At 51.2% G+C, this 17,643-nt stretch overlaps 2 protein-coding genes across 6 annotated transcripts; both read left to right on the forward strand.

The window, feature by feature from the left end:
* Positions 1 to 88: 88 nt before the first annotated feature.
* ZBTB8A (zinc finger and BTB domain containing 8A) lies at positions 89 to 8,235 on the forward strand. Of its 3 annotated transcripts, none has more exons than XM_071576573.1 (4): positions 89 to 272; positions 1,517 to 2,516; positions 3,047 to 3,216; positions 5,481 to 8,235. In XM_071576573.1, the coding sequence occupies exons 2-4, from the start codon at positions 1,544 to 1,546 to the stop codon at positions 5,811 to 5,813; spliced, it is 1,476 nt and encodes a 491-aa protein (XP_071432674.1). In that variant the 5' UTR covers positions 89 to 272; positions 1,517 to 1,543; the 3' UTR covers positions 5,814 to 8,235. The 3 variants fall into 3 exon arrangements, with proteins under 3 accessions (XP_071432674.1, XP_071432675.1, XP_071432676.1); XM_071576574.1 differs by lacking the exon at positions 89 to 272 and adding an exon at positions 483 to 500; XM_071576575.1 differs by lacking the exon at positions 89 to 272 and adding an exon at positions 726 to 744.
* Positions 8,236 to 10,768: 2,533 nt separating this feature from the next.
* LOC139682317 (zinc finger and BTB domain-containing protein 8A-like) lies at positions 10,769 to 17,518 on the forward strand. 3 transcript variants are annotated; one of them, XM_071576577.1, is made up of 5 exons: positions 10,769 to 10,921; positions 11,625 to 12,574; positions 14,575 to 14,744; positions 16,471 to 16,781; positions 16,937 to 17,518. In XM_071576577.1, exons 2-5 carry the CDS (start codon positions 11,653 to 11,655, stop codon positions 16,950 to 16,952), a joined length of 1,419 nt encoding a protein of 472 aa, XP_071432678.1. In that variant the 5' UTR covers positions 10,769 to 10,921; positions 11,625 to 11,652; the 3' UTR covers positions 16,953 to 17,518. The 3 variants fall into 3 exon arrangements, with proteins under 3 accessions (XP_071432678.1, XP_071432677.1, XP_071432679.1); XM_071576576.1 differs by having other exon boundaries at positions 16,471 to 16,764; XM_071576578.1 differs by lacking the exon at positions 16,937 to 17,518 and having other exon boundaries at positions 16,471 to 16,911.
* The last annotated feature ends 125 nt before the right edge of the window (positions 17,519 to 17,643 follow it).

Genomic DNA, 17,643 nt, shown 5'->3' on the forward strand with positions numbered 1-17,643 from the left:
GCGGGTGCGTTGCCCCTTTAATTGTGTCCGCAGCCCTCGGGCGTCTCTGCCCCGCGCCCACGTCAGCAAATACCTTTTGTTTCTGCCCGGCCGGGCTCGCAGGGCTCGGCGCTGCTGCGGGAGCTGCGCGTCCCCTCCGGCCACGGCGAGCCCCGAGGCGGGGCCGGGCCCCCCGCACGCCCCGCACCGCCCGCACCGCCCGCACCGCCCGCTGCCCCGGCCGGTCCCGCAGCAGCGCCCGCCGAGCGGCGGCCCCGCAGCAGCGCCCGTAGGTAAGGCCAGGCCGGGCCGGGCTGGGCCGGGCTGGGCGCGGGGCTTGGGGGGAAGCTGCGGGAGCTGCGGGGAGCGGAGCTGCGCCCGGTGCCTGTCGGTGCCTCCCGGTGCCTGTCGGTGCCTGTCGGTGCCGCGTTCCCGGCGGGCGCCATTTGCAGCCCCGGGCGCGGCAACAAAGGGCTGTGGGGGCGGGTGGGGCGGCGGCACCGGCTCGGGGGGCACGGGGGGTATGGCGGGCACGGAGGGCTCGGGGGGCACACGGGGGGCTCGGGGGCGGCAGCGCGGGTTGGGCTCCCGCGGGCGGCGCGCCCGGGCCGGGGCGGTCCGTGCCGGGCACGGGGCTGGGAGCGGGGCCGGGCGGGGCGGCCGCGGCCGTCGGGCGTGCCGGGCACCGAGCGCTGGGTGTGCCGGGCACCGAGATCCGGCTGTACCGAGCACGGTGCGCCGATTCTGCGGGGCACTGAGCGCCGGGTATGCCGGGCGTAAATCCCCTGTTCTGCCGGGCACCGAGCGCTGGGTGTGCCGGGCGCCGAGCCCCGGTTTTACCGGGCATAAAGCCCCAGTTGTACCGAGCACCGAGCGCCGACTGTGCGGGGCACCGAGCGCCGGTTTGGCCGGGTATAAATCCCCGGTTATGCCGGGCACTGAGCGCTGGGTGTGCCGGGCACAGAGCACCGGATGTACCGGGCACGGAGCCCTGGTTATAAAGGGCACCGAGCCCCGGGTTTGCGGGGCACCGAGCGCTGGTTGTACCGGACATAAATCCCCGGTTGTGGCGGGCACAGAGCCCCGGTTGTGCCGGGAGGGCGCGGCGGCCGCGGTGCCCCTGGTGGAGCCCGCGCGGAGCGGGAGCGGCGGTTCCGGGCACGGCCGCGGCTGCGCTCGGTCCTCGGCTCGGCCGAGCTGCCCGAGGGCTGCGCAGCGCCCGCATCCGGCCCCGCATCCATCCGGCCCCGCATCCGGCCCCGCATCCTGCCCCTCATCCATCCAGCCCCACGTCCAGGGAGGGAGATACTCCCATCTGTAGCACACCTTTCTCTGCCAAATAACGTGTGCTCTTGGCTTTGTCCTCGCTTTTGTGTTCTTGGAAAATGAATCTATGGTTGTGCATATCGTAATTTAAATATAATTATAGATTTCAATAAGATTCTTTTTAAAGAGATACATAAAATCCTGTCTGACATCTCTGGCTGAGTTACACGATGCTGAAATCAAGAGGGTAATTATTTCCTTCATTTTTTAGAGCGACGTTTCATTTCCTCTCTTTGGGATGGAGATTTCTTCCCACCAGTTTCACCTCCTGGAGCAGCTGAATGAGCAGCGCAGGCAGGACTTGTTCTGTGACTGCAACATCCTGGTGGAGGGGAAGGTCTTCAAAGCCCATCGCAATGTGCTGTTTGCCAGCAGTGGCTACTTCAAAATGCTCCTTTCACAGAGCTCGAAGGAGACCAGTCAGTCCACCACGGCCACCTTCCAGGCCTTCTCTCCCGACACCTTCACAGTCATCCTGGATTTTGTGTACTCAGGCAAACTGTCCCTCACTGGTCAGAACGTGATCGAGGTCATGTCGGCCGCCAGCTACCTGCAGATGACCGATGTCATCAGCGTGTGCAAGACCTTCATCAAGTCCTCTCTGGACATCAGTGAGAAGGAGAAGGATCGTTACTTCAGCCTGTCGGACAAGGACGTGAGTTCCAACGGCGTGGAACGATCCTGCGCCTACGGCGGGGCCTGGAGGGCCGAGAGCAGCCCCCCACCCTCCCACTCCAGCCCCGACCCAGGGACCTGCATGATGGGTGGGAACACCTGGAGCGGTTTCAGCTACTTCCCGAGCGCTCCGAGGAACCCCCAGCAGCAGCAGCAGCAGCAGCAGCAGCAGCAGCAGCAGCAGCAGCTGCCCAAGGCCGAGCCCCGGCAGGACTCGGGCAGGAAGCCGCGGCTGCTGGGGCTGCAGCCGCCCCCCGACGCCCCCCACTACAAGGCCAGCAAGATGGAGGACCGGGCGGCCGAGCCCGCCGGGCACCCCGCGCCGCCCGACGAGCAGCTCCACCCCGACACCGAGCTGGAGACCCCCCATGTGGGCTACCAGTACCAGGGCACCGAGGGGGTGCCCAGGGGCCTGGCTGTGCCCCAGCAGGGCCACGAGTCGCCCCGTTCCTCCGGCAAAGCCAAGCCCTCAAAGCCTGATGAGCAGTACGGGAACATGCCCTCCATCCTCGGGGTCATGGGCAACTGGGCTGAAGGTGAGTGGGGTTTGGTGCTCCACATGGACACCTGGGGGTGCCTGTTCTGGCCAGGCTTTGCTGGGTGGGTAAAGCACAGTTCCCAAAAAGGCACCTGCATTGCCCAGAAATGTTCATTTGGAAAGTTTAACTCCTTGTTTTTCAATAATCTGGAGTTATTGAGGGATATTAAAACTAACCTTTCAATATAAATGTAGGTGGTGATCTTTTGGAATATTCTCAAGGTTGTTTTCACGGAATCCCAGAATGGTTTGGGTGGGACGGGACACTAAAGACCATCTCATTCCATCCCCCTGCCATGGGCAGAGACACTTTCCCCTAGTCCAGATGCTCAGAGCCCCATCCAGCCTGGTCTGTGACAGCACAGCCAAAGGTCCATCCTGTGTAATTTACAGGAAAACACAAGATCTTTCTGCTTGAAAACACCCACAATACTTTTTTTTTTTTGAAAGTCCTGTGCTATTCTGCTCATAAAACCCCTTTTCCTAGAGCTTGACACGTTGTGACTTTGGGTTTGGGTTTTATCTCAGATGACCTGGCCAGGATGAGGTTCAAGTGCCCGTTCTGCAGCCACGTGGTGAAAAGAAAAGCCGACCTGAAGCGCCACCTGCGCTGCCACACGGGGGAGCGGCCGTACCCCTGCGAGGCCTGTGGGAAGAGGTTCAGCAGGCTGGACCACCTCAGCAGCCACTTCCGAACAGTATGTGCTTCCTTGATTGGTTTAGTGCCTAAATCTGCTTAATTAGACACAGTGTGAGTGGGTCTGGTTGATGGAATGAGTCCCGTAAAGAGGGAGGTGACAGAAAATTAATGTGGTTTTGTCGCAGGTAATTTGAAGTGGGATTTGTGGGAAAGGGGAGGAATCTCTTGGGTAATGGGTGGTTTGCAGAGGTTGCTCTGCAGCCCAGAAAGGAGCTCCAGTGGGCAATTCCAATGCCTGGAATGGTTCAGGCTGAGGGTTTGGTGACTGTCCTTCAAAGTGAGTTAATGCTGCTATTTCACAGAATCATGGAATGGATTGGGTTGGAAAAGACCTCTGAGATCAGCAAGTCCAGCCCTTGATCCAGCCCTTGATCCAGCCCTTGATCCAGCCCTTGATCCAGCCCTTGATCCAGCCCTTGATCCAGCCCTTGATCCAACCCTTGATCCAACCCCACTGTGATCACCAGCCCAGGGCACTGAGTGCCCTGGGCTGGTGATCACAGTGGGGTTGGATCAAGACATGCTGGATTCTCACTCAGTGCCACATCCACAGAATCACAGAATGGATTGGGTTGGAAAAGCCCTCTGAGATCATCAAGTCCAACCCTTGGTCCAACTCCAGTCCCTTTACCAGATCATGGCACTCAGTGCCACGGCCAAGCTCAGCTGAAAAACCTCCAGGGATGGGGAATCCACCCCCTCTCTGGGCAGCCCATTCCAATCCCTGAGCACTCTCTCTGGAAGGAATTTTTTTCTGATCTCCAACTTCAATTTCCCCTGGCAGAGCTTGAGCCCATCGTGCCCCCTTGTCCTATTGCTGAGTGCCTGGGAGAAGAGACCAACCCCCAGCTGGCCAGAACTTCCTTCAGGCAGTTCCAGACAGTGCTGAGGTCACCTCTGAGCCTCCTCTTCTCCAGGCTGAACACCCCCAGCTCCCTCAGCCTCTCCCCACAGCACTTGTGCTCCAGTCCCTTCTCCAGCCTCGTTGCTCTTCTCAGTTGGGTTGGAAGAGACCTCTGAGATCATCAACCCTTGATCCAACCCCACTGTGATCACCACGACTTGATCCAACCACGACTTGATCCAACCCTACTGTGATCACCAGCCCAGGGCACTCTGTGCCCTGGGCTGGTGATCACAGTGGGGTTGGATCAAGACATGTTGGATTCTCTGTCCCTGGAGGTGTTTCAGAGGACACTCAGAGCCACATCCAGTCCCTTCTCCAGCCTCATTGCTCTTCTCAGTGGGGTTGGAAAAGACCTCTGAGATCATCAAGTCCAACCCTTGGTCCAACTCCAGTCCCTTTACCAGATCATGGCACTCAGTGCCACGGCCAAGCTCAGCTGAAAAACCTCCAGGGATGGGGAATCCACCCCCTCTCTGGGCAGCCCATTCCAGTCCCTGAGCACTCTCTCTGGAAGGAATTTTTTTCTGATCTCCAACTTCAATTTCCCCTGGCAGAGCTTGAGCCCATCGTGCCCCCTTGTCCTATTGCTGAGTGCCTGGGAGAAGAGACCAACCCCCAGCTGGCCAGAACTTCCTTCAGGCAGTTCCAGACAGTGCTGAGGTCACCTCTGAGCCTCCTCTTCTCCAGGCTGAACACCCCCAGCTCCCTCAGCCTCTCCCCACAGCACTTGTGCTCCAGTCCCTTCTCCAGCCTCGTTGCTCTTCTCAGTTGGGTTGGAAGAGACCTCTGAGATCATCAACCCTTGATCCAACCCCACTGTGATCACCACGACTTGATCCAACCACGACTTGATCCAACCCTACTGTGATCACCAGCCCAGGGCACTCTGTGCCCTGGGCTGGTGATCACAGTGGGGTTGGATCAAGACATGTTGGATTCTCTGTCCCTGGAGGTGTTTCAGAGGACACTCAGAGCCACATCCAGTCCCTTCTCCAGCCTCATTGCTCTTCTCAGTGGGGTTGGAAAAGACCTCTGAGATCATCAAGTCCAACCCTTGGTCCAACTCCAGTCCCTTTACCAGATCATGGCACTCAGTGCCACGGCCAAGCTCAGCTGAAAAACCTCCAGGGATGGGGAATCCACCCCCTCTCTGGGCAGCCCATTCCAGTCCCTGAGCACTCTCTCTGGAAGGAATTTTTTTCTGATATTCAAGTTAAATTTCCCCTGGCAGATCTCAAGCTGTGCCCCCTGGTCCTGTTGCTGACAATTTGCTGCTGCTCCCCCCCTGCTTTCTGTCTCCCTGCACACCCCCTGTGTGGATCCATCACTCAGTGTCTCTGTGTCCCTTTTCCCAGATCCACCAGGCGTGCAAACCCATCTGCAGGAAGTGCAAGCGCCACGTGACGGAGGTGACGGGGCAGGTGGTGCAGGAGGGCACGCGCCGGTACAGACTGTGCAACGAGTGCCTGGCAGAGGCTGGCATAGACAGTATCCGCATCGACCTGGAGGCTGAGGCACCCCTGGAGTTCCCCCAGGACGGGGACAAGGACTCCAGGTGGCACTATGGGGAGGACAACAGGTCTGACGTGGAGATTGTCGAGGATGGGTCGACCGACCTGGTCATCCAGCAGGTTGATGACAGCGAGGATGAGGCTGAGGAGAAGGATGTAAAGCCAAATATCAGGTAGTTGCAAGAGGAGAATGAGGAGTCCCATGGAAGAGGGAGGATGTGCTGTCTGACCATGGAGCTCCACCAGCTTTGTTAACCTGCAGAGACACGTGGTTGGACAGGTCCAGCCTTGCATGTGTTTATGGACACGCCACTGAGTCCAGGCTGGGTTGTTCCCAGAACCCCCAGGCTTTGCTCCAGGAGAAGGAATCCATCCTGAATTAAAGGGTGAGCAAGGAAACTGCAGAATCCCAGAGATAACTGTCCATGGCACATCTCAAAGCCTCCTTCAAGGGACTGGGATCTAAACACTTCAAAAGAAGTCACAGAGTGTTGGAAATTGCCCACTTTTTACACCTGTGGAGATGTTGGGTTTGTGTCATTGGGTGATAAACAAAGTGTAAGGACCCTCCTCCAGCCAACCTCTCAGAAGGGAAGAGAATCTTCCATGGAATGTCATTAATTCTTCATGTTATGTTAAGGGAAAAGGCAGCTAATTGAGAAAGAGCATGTGAAATGTTTTGGCACTTTTGTCTGGAGAAGGAATCCTGTAAAATTAATTAGAATAAGGCCAATCTTTGGCAGATCACTCATTCCAGACCTGTTTCTGTACAAGTCAATAAGCACATGAATGCTAGTCCTAATCAACACATCAAATTAATCATAAATGTGGATCATTAATTGGTGCCAGGAGATGATTTGTTCTCAAAACTGGGATCTGTTTTAATAATAAAATAATAAAATACTCTCTTTTGTTAAAAACCTCTCAAAGGTGCCAGACATGGTAGGATTGTTGGGGTTGTCTGTGCAGGGCCAGGAGCTGGACTGGGATGCTCCTTGTGGGTCTTTTCCAACTCAGGATGTTCCATTCTATGAACCTTTTCCAGGCTGTACAATGTGCCAGTGAGAACAAGATGTGCTGGCAGTTCCAGACATCCCCTTTGTGTAATTTCCCCAACAATGAGGCTACAGGAGGTGAGGAGTGATGAAGAAATGTGACTTCTCTGCCCAAATAAGCCCCTTGGGTTTGTTGCTTAGTGAGTTTATCTTACCCAGCACTGCAAACAGGAGAGGAGCTCCCAAGGTGCTGCCACTCTGCATTTTTTTGGACAGATCTGAGTGTTATTCCAGCTCTTCATCCCAGAGTTCTGGAACTCAATGGCTGTAAGACTTATAAACTGTACTTTTTTTTCATTTTTACAGCTTTGTAAGCATGTTTGGCTGAGCCCCAGGGTTTACTACAGAACAATCCCATATATCTACTATATAACCTTTCCCAGGGACAGCTAAAAAAATCGATTTTATTTTTATTTGTGTAAAAACTGTGTAACCTTATCAGTCTCATGATGACCAGAGATTCATTCCAGGCTGCAGGTGACCAGCCCAAGGTCTCTTAAATGACAACTCAAGTGCTTCCTGCTAAACTCAGTGCAAACATCACCCACCCTCCCCTGGAACATGCCAAGCTGATGGGAATCATCCTGCTTGGATGTTCCAAGGAAACAAGAAATGGTACTTTGTCATTCCTACAAAAATTCTCATCTTTGGCTTAGACTTGGAGGGAGAACTTCCAAAGCTTTGTGATGACCAGCATGGAAACACCTTCACAAACAGGACTGACACTTGGCCTCCAGTTTATTTGCCACTTGGTCAGCAGCCCAGAAATGGACTTGGTGTGGAGACAGACATTTCATTTCTTGGAGCTTTTTACTCCTAAAATGCCTGTTATTAAATGGCTAAGAAATATTCCTGAGCAACCTGAACTAAATCCAACACAGAACAAGAAATACATAAAATATTATGGAGTAACTTGGATCCAATTCCAGGATGTTTCCCTTTACATTAAACAGTATGACAATAAATTCCAGGCCCTGCTGTCCCAGGATACAAAGTGACTGGGATTAGTCTGTGTGTGTTTGGGATGGATTAAGGGCAGGGGAAAATAAAGTGTCTCTCAAAATCTTAACTGCCAAGTGTAAAGGGCAGACTATCAAGTGCTTCTTAATAATGGGGTTGTTTTTAGAAGCAAAGGGATTTTTGGATCAATACTCAATTTAATTAATCCCATAAATTCAAGGATATGAGGACCAGATGCTTCAGAACAAGATCTGAAGTGGCTCTAAGTGGGCAAGTGGAACAATCTATCCATAGGAGGACTTACTTTCAGCACAGAGGCAGATTAATTGTTGATTTTCTGGGCAAATAAGGGCTCTGACTGGGCTTGTCTGTGATTGTTATTCTCAGTAGCATAACTAAGTATCTGTAGTCATTTTTAAAGTATCTTACTAAGCTTGGAGCTTCAGCTCAGACTGGGATTCCCACAGGGCAGTTGTGGTTCAGAGTTTTTAAAAGTTACCATTTTTACATTTGTTGCCTGATTTTGGTTGTTGTTTCCTTATTTTTGTATTGCAAGACAAGATAAATGTTCAGTGCCTTCTGTTTCCTACGTCCCTCATTTTACACAACCAGTCACACTTTTCCCTTGTTTTTCTGGAAAGGAAAGGATTTGTTTTCCTTTTGTCTCCTTCCATTGCCTGACTGTCTTCATGTTCCTGTGAGCATCAAGTACCACTCAGAAGCAGAATAATGTTTTCCTTCTTTTCAAGGAGGAAAGTAAAGGCCACATGGGGATGTTCCCACTGAATTTATTTTTTCCCTTGCATTTCTTTCATCTTTGTGTCTCTCAGGGACAAGGTTTAGTGCTGGACTTGATCTTAAAGGTCTTTTCCAACCTAAACAATTCTGTGATTCTTTTTGCTTGGCTTGTGTTTGTTGTTCACAAATCACAGTCAAGAGTTGAACACAAAAACCATCATCATGCTCTGATTGGTGTCCCACCTCTAATTGTCCTTGTTTTCTGACAACATCTTGCCATCCTTTCAAAGGCTGAAATACTGAATTAAAAATTCTCTTTCCCCCTTTTCAGGTTTTTCTTACAGAATTCTCCCTGCCACATGAACTGTGACGTGTGTGATGTTTGATTAATTCTTTTCATCATCTCCCATTTTCTGTTTCCCATTAAATTACCTAAACATCCATATTTCCTACCCAAAAAAATGTCACTTACCCTTATCTTAAAGGTTCAACTGTTGGGTTCCCTTCCTGCCCCAGTTTAAAACAAAATAGACTCCAAAAAACCACCCTCAGAACGAATCTTCCTTTCCAACCTTTTGGTTTATGTTCTATTCCAGTTCTAAAGACTTGAGATCAAGAATAAACGAGTCAATATTGATTTAGGGTGAGCTTTGGAGCCTGTGAGCCCCCAGAGCTCTCCCAGAGGACTCACCACCCACTGCTCCAGGTGTCCTTCCTTTCTGCTGGCTCTGCAGAGTGTCCACCCTCCTCCAGGATTCTGGGGTGCCTCTCAAATTTTCTCTGATAATTTAGGAAAAAACAATCTCTGCTGGACATAAAATGATGGAATATCCATTTCTTTCCTGAAGCATCTGGTCACTGTCAGAGTTACCCATCACAGGGCCAAGCCAATACCCACCTTTGTTACATTTTAGTTACTGTTGGTTGGAGGCAACACATACAGGAATTAAATAAAAGAAAAATTCTCTAATTCTGCCCCAAAGGCTGAGTTTTGAAGAAGAGGATCCTCTAATCCTCCAGTCCTTGCCTCCAGACTTCTTCCATTAGGTATAAATCAGTGCCAACATTGTGTCTGTTGAGTGATGGGTATAACTCAATAAGCTACTCAGAAAAGCTTGTAAAAGCATTTAGTTAAATATTTTCTATGCTGTTTGACTTAAAACCCTTCCACCCTGGGAGCTGGTGGAGCCTTTCATCCTGTTTAACTCGTGAAATGCAGACAAGCAGCTTATTTGGTGCCTCAAGAACTTTAAACGCAGCAGGAGCACAGAACAAGAGGTTTGTGGAAAACCTGGGAGGAGTGGCTGGGAAGCTTTCCCATCTTGGACTAAATCAAACACTGCTGGAATTCTCTCTGACACTTGACTGTGCAAAGGGAGCAGCTTTTTACCATGTTGTCACAGTCTGCCCTGAGGAGGGAACTGTACCAGTGACTGCAGAGGTTCCTTCTCAAAACAATTCAGTGATCCTGAGGAACAAGACTGAAAGAGGCTCCTCTTCTCACAGGCACGAGATTGGAAGAGCCTCATCTTCTCACGGGCATCCTGGTTCCATCTCCCTCACAGATGGGAAACTGGGCAACCTGTGCCTGGCAGCCCCACCCACAGGCTTTGGGTCGGGACTATCCTCTGTGTTTGAATACAAAACTCCGTTACAAAAATTGAGTTATTGTAACAAATCCTACACCACGGGGGTGCAGATACTTCTTCCCTTGTGGGTGGCGCCTTCCTGGCACACACAGAGGAGTCCGGGCTGGGCTTTAACAAAGCCGAGTGTGCAGGAGGGCATCCCATGGCATCCCATCCCCATCCCCATCCCATCCCATCGATCCCATCTCATCCCCATCCCCATCCCATCGATCCCATCCCATCCCATCCCATCGATCCCATCTCATCCCCATCCCCATCCCATCGATCCCATCCCATCCCATCGATCCCATCTCATCTCCATCCCCATCCCCATCCCATCGATCCCATCCCATCCCCATCCCATCCCATCCCATCCCACCCCATCCCCATCCCCTCCCATCCCACCCCATCCCCACCCCATCCCATCCCATCGATCCCATCCCCATCTCATCCCATCCCCATCCCCATCCCCATCCCATCCCATCGATCCCATCTCATCCCATCCCATCCCCATCCCCATCCCATCCCATCCCATCCCATCCCATCCCATCTCATCCCATCCCATCCCCATCCCCATCCCCATCCCATCCCACCCCATCCCATCGCATCCCACCCCATCCCACCCCACCCCACCCCACCCCACCCCAGCCCGTGCCGGGCGCTGCGGCGGCCGCGGGTGCGTTGCCCCTTTAATTGTGTCCGCAGCCCTCGGGCGTCTCTGCCCCGCGCCCACGTCAGCAAATACCTTTTGTTTCTGCCCGGCCGGGCTCGCAGGGCTCGGCGCTGCTGCGGGAGCGGCGCGTCCCCTCCGGCCACGGCGAGCCCCGAGGCGGGGCCGGGCCCCCCGCACGCCCCGCACCGCCCGCACCGCCCGCTGCCCCAGCCGGTCCCGCAGCAGCGCCCGGTGAGCCGCCGTTCTGCTCCGCAGTGATGGGAAGGACCGGGCGGGCGGCGGGGCTCGGGGCGGCGGCGGGAGGGACAGCGGGGTCCGGGCTCCGCGAGCGCGGCGGGGAGTGGAGCTGCCTCTCGGAGCTTCCACCCGGTGCCTGTCGGTGCCTCCCGGTGCCTCCCAGTGCCTGTCGGTGCCGCGTCCCCCGCGGGCGCCATTTGCAGCCCCGGGCGCGGCAACAAAGGGCTGTGCGGACGGGCGGGGGCTGCGGGACGGGCGCGGGGCTGGGAGCGGCCCCGGCCCGGCCAGTCCCGCACACCCGGCCCCGGCGGGAGCGGCCCCGGCATTCCCGGGCATGGGGCGACAGCGTGGGGGGCTCCCGGTCCGTGCCGGAGCCGTCGGGCATCCCGGGCACCGGGCGGGCGGGTGAGCCCGGGGCGGGAGGGCCGAGCGCTCGTTCTCAGCGCACGAACCATCACCGTCTCGGTCGATGTACCCTTCATTCTTTTGGGATCCGCAGTAATCCCGCTGGGACGTCTTTTCGCCTCTTTTGGCGTTGTTAAGTTTCTTCTCCTGTGTTCCTGCGCACGGAAGCAGCACAGGGACTTGGGAGATACTCTGGGAATGTGAAAACGTTTTTTAAATTACAGCTCATCTCTTCAGGTTAGGATCAGCAGCATCGGTGTAGATTGTCGTGATGATGTTTTTTCCTTCACAGCAAACCTTTCTCTTACTCTCTGCCTGGGATGGAGATTTCCTCCCACCAGTCTCACCTCCTGGAGCAGCTGAATGAGCAGCGCAGGCAGGACTTGTTCTGTGACTGCAACATCCTGGTGGAGGGGAAGGTCTTCAAAGCCCATCGCAATGTGCTGTTTGCCAGCAGTGGCTACTTCAAAATGCTCCTTTCACAGAGCTCGAAGGAGACCAGTCAGCCAACAATAGCTACATTCGAGGTCTTCTCTCCAGAGACGTTCATGGTTATCCTGGACTTTGTGTACTCAGGGGTGTTGTCATTAACGGGTCAGAACGTGATCGAGGTCATGTCAGCCGCCAGCTACCTGCAGATGACAGATATCCTCAATGTCTGCAAGACCTTCATCAAGTCCTCCCTGGATATTAATGAGAAGGAGAAGGATCACTACCTCAGCCTCTCAGCCAAAGGCCCCAGCCCCGAGCCCGCCCGGCCCACGCTCTATCGCTCCAGGAGGAAAGCCAAGAGCAACCCCCGGCGTTCCTGCGCCATCCCGGATGAGAAGCCCAACGCCAGCGAGAACTCCTGGAGCAGCTACAGCAGCTTCCTGTCCTCCCAGGGCATCCTGCAGCGGGCAGACACCCAGCTGTCCAAGAGAGGCAGGAAACAGGGCTCGGGCAGGAGGCGCCGCAGGCACCTGGGCCGGGAGCTGGGACAGGGCAAACCAGACAGAGCCGCGGCCCCCGAGTGCAGCCCCGGCCCCCACGCTGGGGAGGACCCTGAGGGGGATGCCGAGAACGACGTGGATCGTGATGGTTATGGGTGTCATCACGGATCGGAGGTGGCACCCAAGAAATGGTCTGTCGCTCAGCTAGAACAAGAACTTTCCAGAACTCCTGAGTTCATGGAGTTAAAGGCAGAAGAACTGTACACCTCAATGCCCACAATTTTAGGTGTAATGAGTAGTTGGGATGAAGGTAAAAATAGAAATGGTTTGGAAGAGTTTGGGTTTGTTTAGAAGAGTTCGGATGATGTTTGGGAGAGCATTTGTGTGGCTGCATGGAAACCAAAATAGTGCCTAGACTGGGAGGTGATTTTATCTACTCAGGAATGAGAGACTTTGCAGCCAGAACAGGGCATGGGAAGTGGGATGGGAGAACATTACCCAGATATTCTGTACAGTTAAAACAAAACATACCTGATTATTTGGGCCCAAGTGGAATTTAATGAAGCCTCAAGAGCTGTAATTGACTTGAGGACATGAAGGACTGAATTTCTCTTGTAGATGCCTGGCAGTAATAGTTCAACCTCAGTCCAACCCAGTTCCTTCACATGAGAGGTGCTGGCATTGCTGGGATGGTGCATTTCCCTTGGGCTCCCACCAGCCCACAAACACAAAGGATCTGAACTGCTGATGGACTGACAGCACCTGCCTGAGAGGGTGGAATAAAGCTGCCAGGGCTATTCTCATGTGTGTCCTTTTGGAAGTGAACACACTATTCACATTATAATGGCATATTCTGAAGACTTCAGGCATCCTCATATATTACACAGAGATTATAAAAGTCAAAGCTGTGAACTGTTAGCTGGTGGGAGAGCTAACAGTTCCCATACAGTACTGTATGTAACAGCTACATATTTAGGATCATCTCTATGTCTGAAAAATACTCTCAGTAAGAAAGAAAACACTTGGAAATGGCCATTAACATGTTCAGTGAGAATATGGGCTTTGGGGATAGAAATATTTTATATATAAAATATATATGTATATATCCCCAAAGTCCTTATTTAATATATTATGGGTAGTGCCCTTCCCAAATCTTCGTGCACAAAGCCTACCCATGATGATGTATTTATACCTTGTGTGTTATTCTACATGTGTTATTCTACCTTATGTATTATTCTCTGAGGGAGACCTTTATCACTCTCTACAACTCCCTGACAGGAGGTTGTAGCCAGGTGGGGATTGGTCTCTTCTCTCAGGCAACCAACAGTAGGAAGAGGGCACAGCTTGAGCTCTGCCAGGGCAGGTTTAGGTTGGATATCAGGAAGAAATTCTTCACAGAGAGAGTGCTCAGGCATTGGAATGTCCTGCCCAGAGAGGGGGTGGATTCTCTAACCCTGGAGGTTTTTAAGGTGAGACTGGACGTGGCACTGAGTGCCATGACTGAGTAACCAAAGTGGGGTTGGACTTGATGATCTCAGAGGTCTCTTCCAACCCAGCTGGTTCTATGATTCTATGATTCTATTATTATATAATTTCACAGACTATTCTGATGATCACAATGGGGTTGGTTGGATCAAGGGTTGGACTTGATGATCTTGGAGGTCTCTTCCAACCCAGTTCATTCCATGATTCTATGATGGTGAACTCGCCATTCCTGGAGGTTTTTAAGGTGAGACTGGATGTGGCACTGAGTGCCATGACTGAGTAACCAAAGTGGGGTTGGACTTGATGATCTCAGAGGTCTCTTCCAACCCAGCTGGTTCTATGATTCTATGATTCTATGATTATATTATTATATAATTTCACAGACTATTCTGATGATCACAATGGGGTTGGTTGGATCAAGGGTTGGACTTGATGATCTCAGAGGTCTCTTCCAACCCAACGGATTCTATGATTCTATAATTTCACAGACTGTTCTGAGTTGGAAAGTTCCCCCAGGGATCATCCCTGGGCTTGGCATTATTAGCACCAACCAGCTGAGTAATCAAAGTGGGGTTGGACTTGATGATCTCAGAGGTCTCTTCCAACCCAACTGATTCTATGATTCTATAATTTCACAGACTGTTCTGAGTTGGAAGGTTCCCCCAGGGATCATCCCTGGGCTTGGCATTATTAGCACCAACCAGCTGAGTTAACCACTCTGACAGCACAGAACACATGAAACTCTGAAATTACGGAATATTCTGGGATGTTCCCCGCGCAGCCCCTGCCCTGGCCCAGCTGACACCCCCGTGTGCCCCCTGGCAGGTGAGCTGCCGCGGATGCGGTTCCAGTGCCCGTTCTGTACCCACACCGTGAAGCGCCGCGCTGACCTGAAGCGCCACCTGCGCTGCCACACCGGGGAGCGCCCGTACCCCTGCGAGGCCTGTGGGAAGAGGTTCACCCGCCTGGAGCACCTGCGCAACCACTTCCAAACGGTAGGGCCGCGGCAGCCCCGGCACCGCCTGCTCAGGCACCGCCACAACCAACAAAAGCTCCTGGGGGGGTTCTGGCTTTGGTTTCAGCAGGCACGGAGTGTCTATGCAGATTAGACAGGACAAGCATCACCTGACTTAGGCAGCCAAAGATATTTCATATCATTTGACTTCAAAATCAAGTATAAAAGGAGGTGTAGAGGGTGCCCAGCTCAGTCCCCTTCATGGCCTGTGCTGAGCAGAGCTGCTCTCACCCTTGCTGGCGCTCTTGGGCCTCATTCAGCACTTCACAGCGTTTGGTTTGGGAAGTACCTTTTTCTGTTGGTGGTGGTTTCCTCTTCTCTTGCCAGGTGTCCTTTGGGGAGAGCTTGTTGGAGTGTTTTTGTGAGCTGGGGTGGTGGAGGTCTGTGTTGTTGGGTGGGCAACTCGCTGGTGGTTGTTGTTGGTTTGGCTTTTTCCCCACATTATAGATGTGTTATAATCTTTTTTCATTCTCTCTTTTGTATAAATATAAAAAGCTTTCTATTTCAGATTTTGGGTTTTTTCTTCTTTTTTCTCCTCTTGTTGGTTTGGTATTTTCCCCCATTATATCTGTGTTATATCCTTCTTTAATTCTCTCTTTTTTTGCATAAATATAAAAAGCTTTCTATTTCAGGTTTGGGTTTTTTTCTTCTTTTTTCTCCTCTGTTGTTGTTGGTTTGCTTTTTTTCCTACATTATATATGTGTTATATTCTTTTTTAATTCTATTTCATATAAATATAAGAAGCTTTCTATTTCAGGTTTGGGGTTTTCTTTTCTTTTTCCTCCTGTTGCTTTGTTTTTCCCCCATTATATATGTGTTATATCATATTCTTCTTTAATTGTCTCTCTTTTGTATATATATATGTGTTATATTCTTTTTTAATTCTCTCTCTTTTGTATAAATATAAAAATCTTTCTATTTGGGGTTTGGGGGTTTTTCTTCTTTTTTTCTCCTCTGTTGTTGTTGTTGGTTTTTCCCCCATTATATATGTGTTATAATCTTCTTTAATTGTCTCTCTTTTGTATATATAGATGTGTTATATTCTTTTTTAATTCTCTCTATTTCATATAAATATAAGAAGCTTTCCATTTCAGGTTTGGGGTTTTCTCTTCTTTTTTTCTCCTCTGTTGTTGTTGTTGGTTTTTCCCCCCATGTGTTATAATCTTTTTTAATTGTCTCTCTTTTGTATATATATGTGTAATATTCTTTTTTAATTCTCTCTCTTTTGTATAAATATAAAAAGCTTTCTATTTTGGGTTTGGGGGTTTTTCTTCTTTTTTTCCTCCTCTGTTGTTGTTGTTGGGTTTTCCCCCATTATATATGTGTTATAATCTTTTTTAATTGTCTCTCTTTTGTATATATATATCTGTAATATTCTTTTTTAATTCTCTCTCTTTTGTATAAATATAAAAATCTTTCTATTTTGGGTTTGGGGGTTTTTCTTCTTTTTTCTCCTCTGTTTTTTTTCCTGCCTCCTCTTCCCTCGGTGAGGGGTTGGATTGTCCCTCTCTGGGTTGAGCAGTTGGCATTTCACCAGCTCAGCCCTGCACAGCTCCCCAGCTGCTCATCAGCCCTAATTTATTGCAGCAAACTGCGTTTGAACCTTCATTTCTCAGCGTCACTCGCTGCATTTCCACTTTCTAACAACAACAAGGAGCCGGGTGGTGAGGGGTGAGCACCGACCCTGCCTGTTCTCCCCCCCTCAGATCCACCAGGCTGGCAAACTGATCTGCAGGAAGTGCAAGCGGCGCCTGACGGAGCTGACGGGCCGCGTGGTGCAGCAGGGCACGCGGCGCTACCGCCTGTGCCACCGCTGCCTGGCACACGCCAGCCCGGACAGCGCCCCCCAGGGCTGCCAGGCACAACCAGCGGGCAACAAACGCCCCAGATGGGCCCTGGAGGAGGAGCACAAGTCGGAGGAGGAGGCAGTGGAAGAGCAGCCGCGTAACTTGGTGGTCCGACACGCCAACGGTGATGAACCAGATGAGGGAGAGGAAAAGGTGAAACCAAATCTTAGGTAGATATTTGTGTGTTACTTGTTGTATTTGAGATCAATTCACTCGTGTCCTACCAGCTAATGCTGGTTTAGTACTTAAATTGAAATGAAATTTTGTTAAAGTTCTGGTTGGAGAAGGAAAATTTGGACTAAACCAAGTTGTTTTGTGCTTGCAGACACGGCACGGTGTAACTGCTTCTAAATATCATCCAGAAAATACTGAGAATCAGAAGAAACCCTGACCCACAAGGATCACCAAAGTCCCTCTCCTCACGTATTATCTGGAAACTATTTACAAGAATTGGTTTATATTTCATCAAAGACCTGCTCAGAGTTCCTGCTCATAATGAGAGTGTGGTCCAACTTACAGTCCTACAAAGGTTCTCTATGGTACAGATTTTTTAAAAAACAAAGATTGAAGATTTGTTTTGAAAAAGTCTTACTGAAATGGGCAGCTAAAAACCTTAAACCAGCTTTTTTTGCTGACATTGTAATTAACTTGTACATAAACTTCAAAAATTCCTAAGAAAGGAGCAAAGGAAACGAGTGGAATTCTTCCTGCTGAAGAATCTGTTTTACCAGAGCTTTGTTTTTAGAGTGAACTTTCTGCTTCTGATAGTTGAGAAAAGCATGACTAGAGATTCCCACAGCCAGAGTAGAGTTTAGTGCACTTGGGTGGTACAACTTTGCCTCTTTTGTACTGTGAATTTTATAGAAAGATACACAATGTGGTTCCAAGGAAATAAAAGAGCAATCACTGCAAATACACTTGTCAGGTTTTCTCCTTTTTTTTGTCTTTTTTTAAGGACTGGGGCAAGATTTGCTCAAACTGTTCTGTCTCAGGGCAGGAATAAAGATGCCAATCCCTTTGGTGTCAGTGGGA

The sequence above is a fragment of the Pithys albifrons genome, chromosome 24, assembly GCF_047495875.1.
Source record: "Pithys albifrons albifrons isolate INPA30051 chromosome 24, PitAlb_v1, whole genome shotgun sequence".
Classification (NCBI taxonomy): domain Eukaryota; kingdom Metazoa; phylum Chordata; class Aves; order Passeriformes; family Thamnophilidae; genus Pithys; species Pithys albifrons.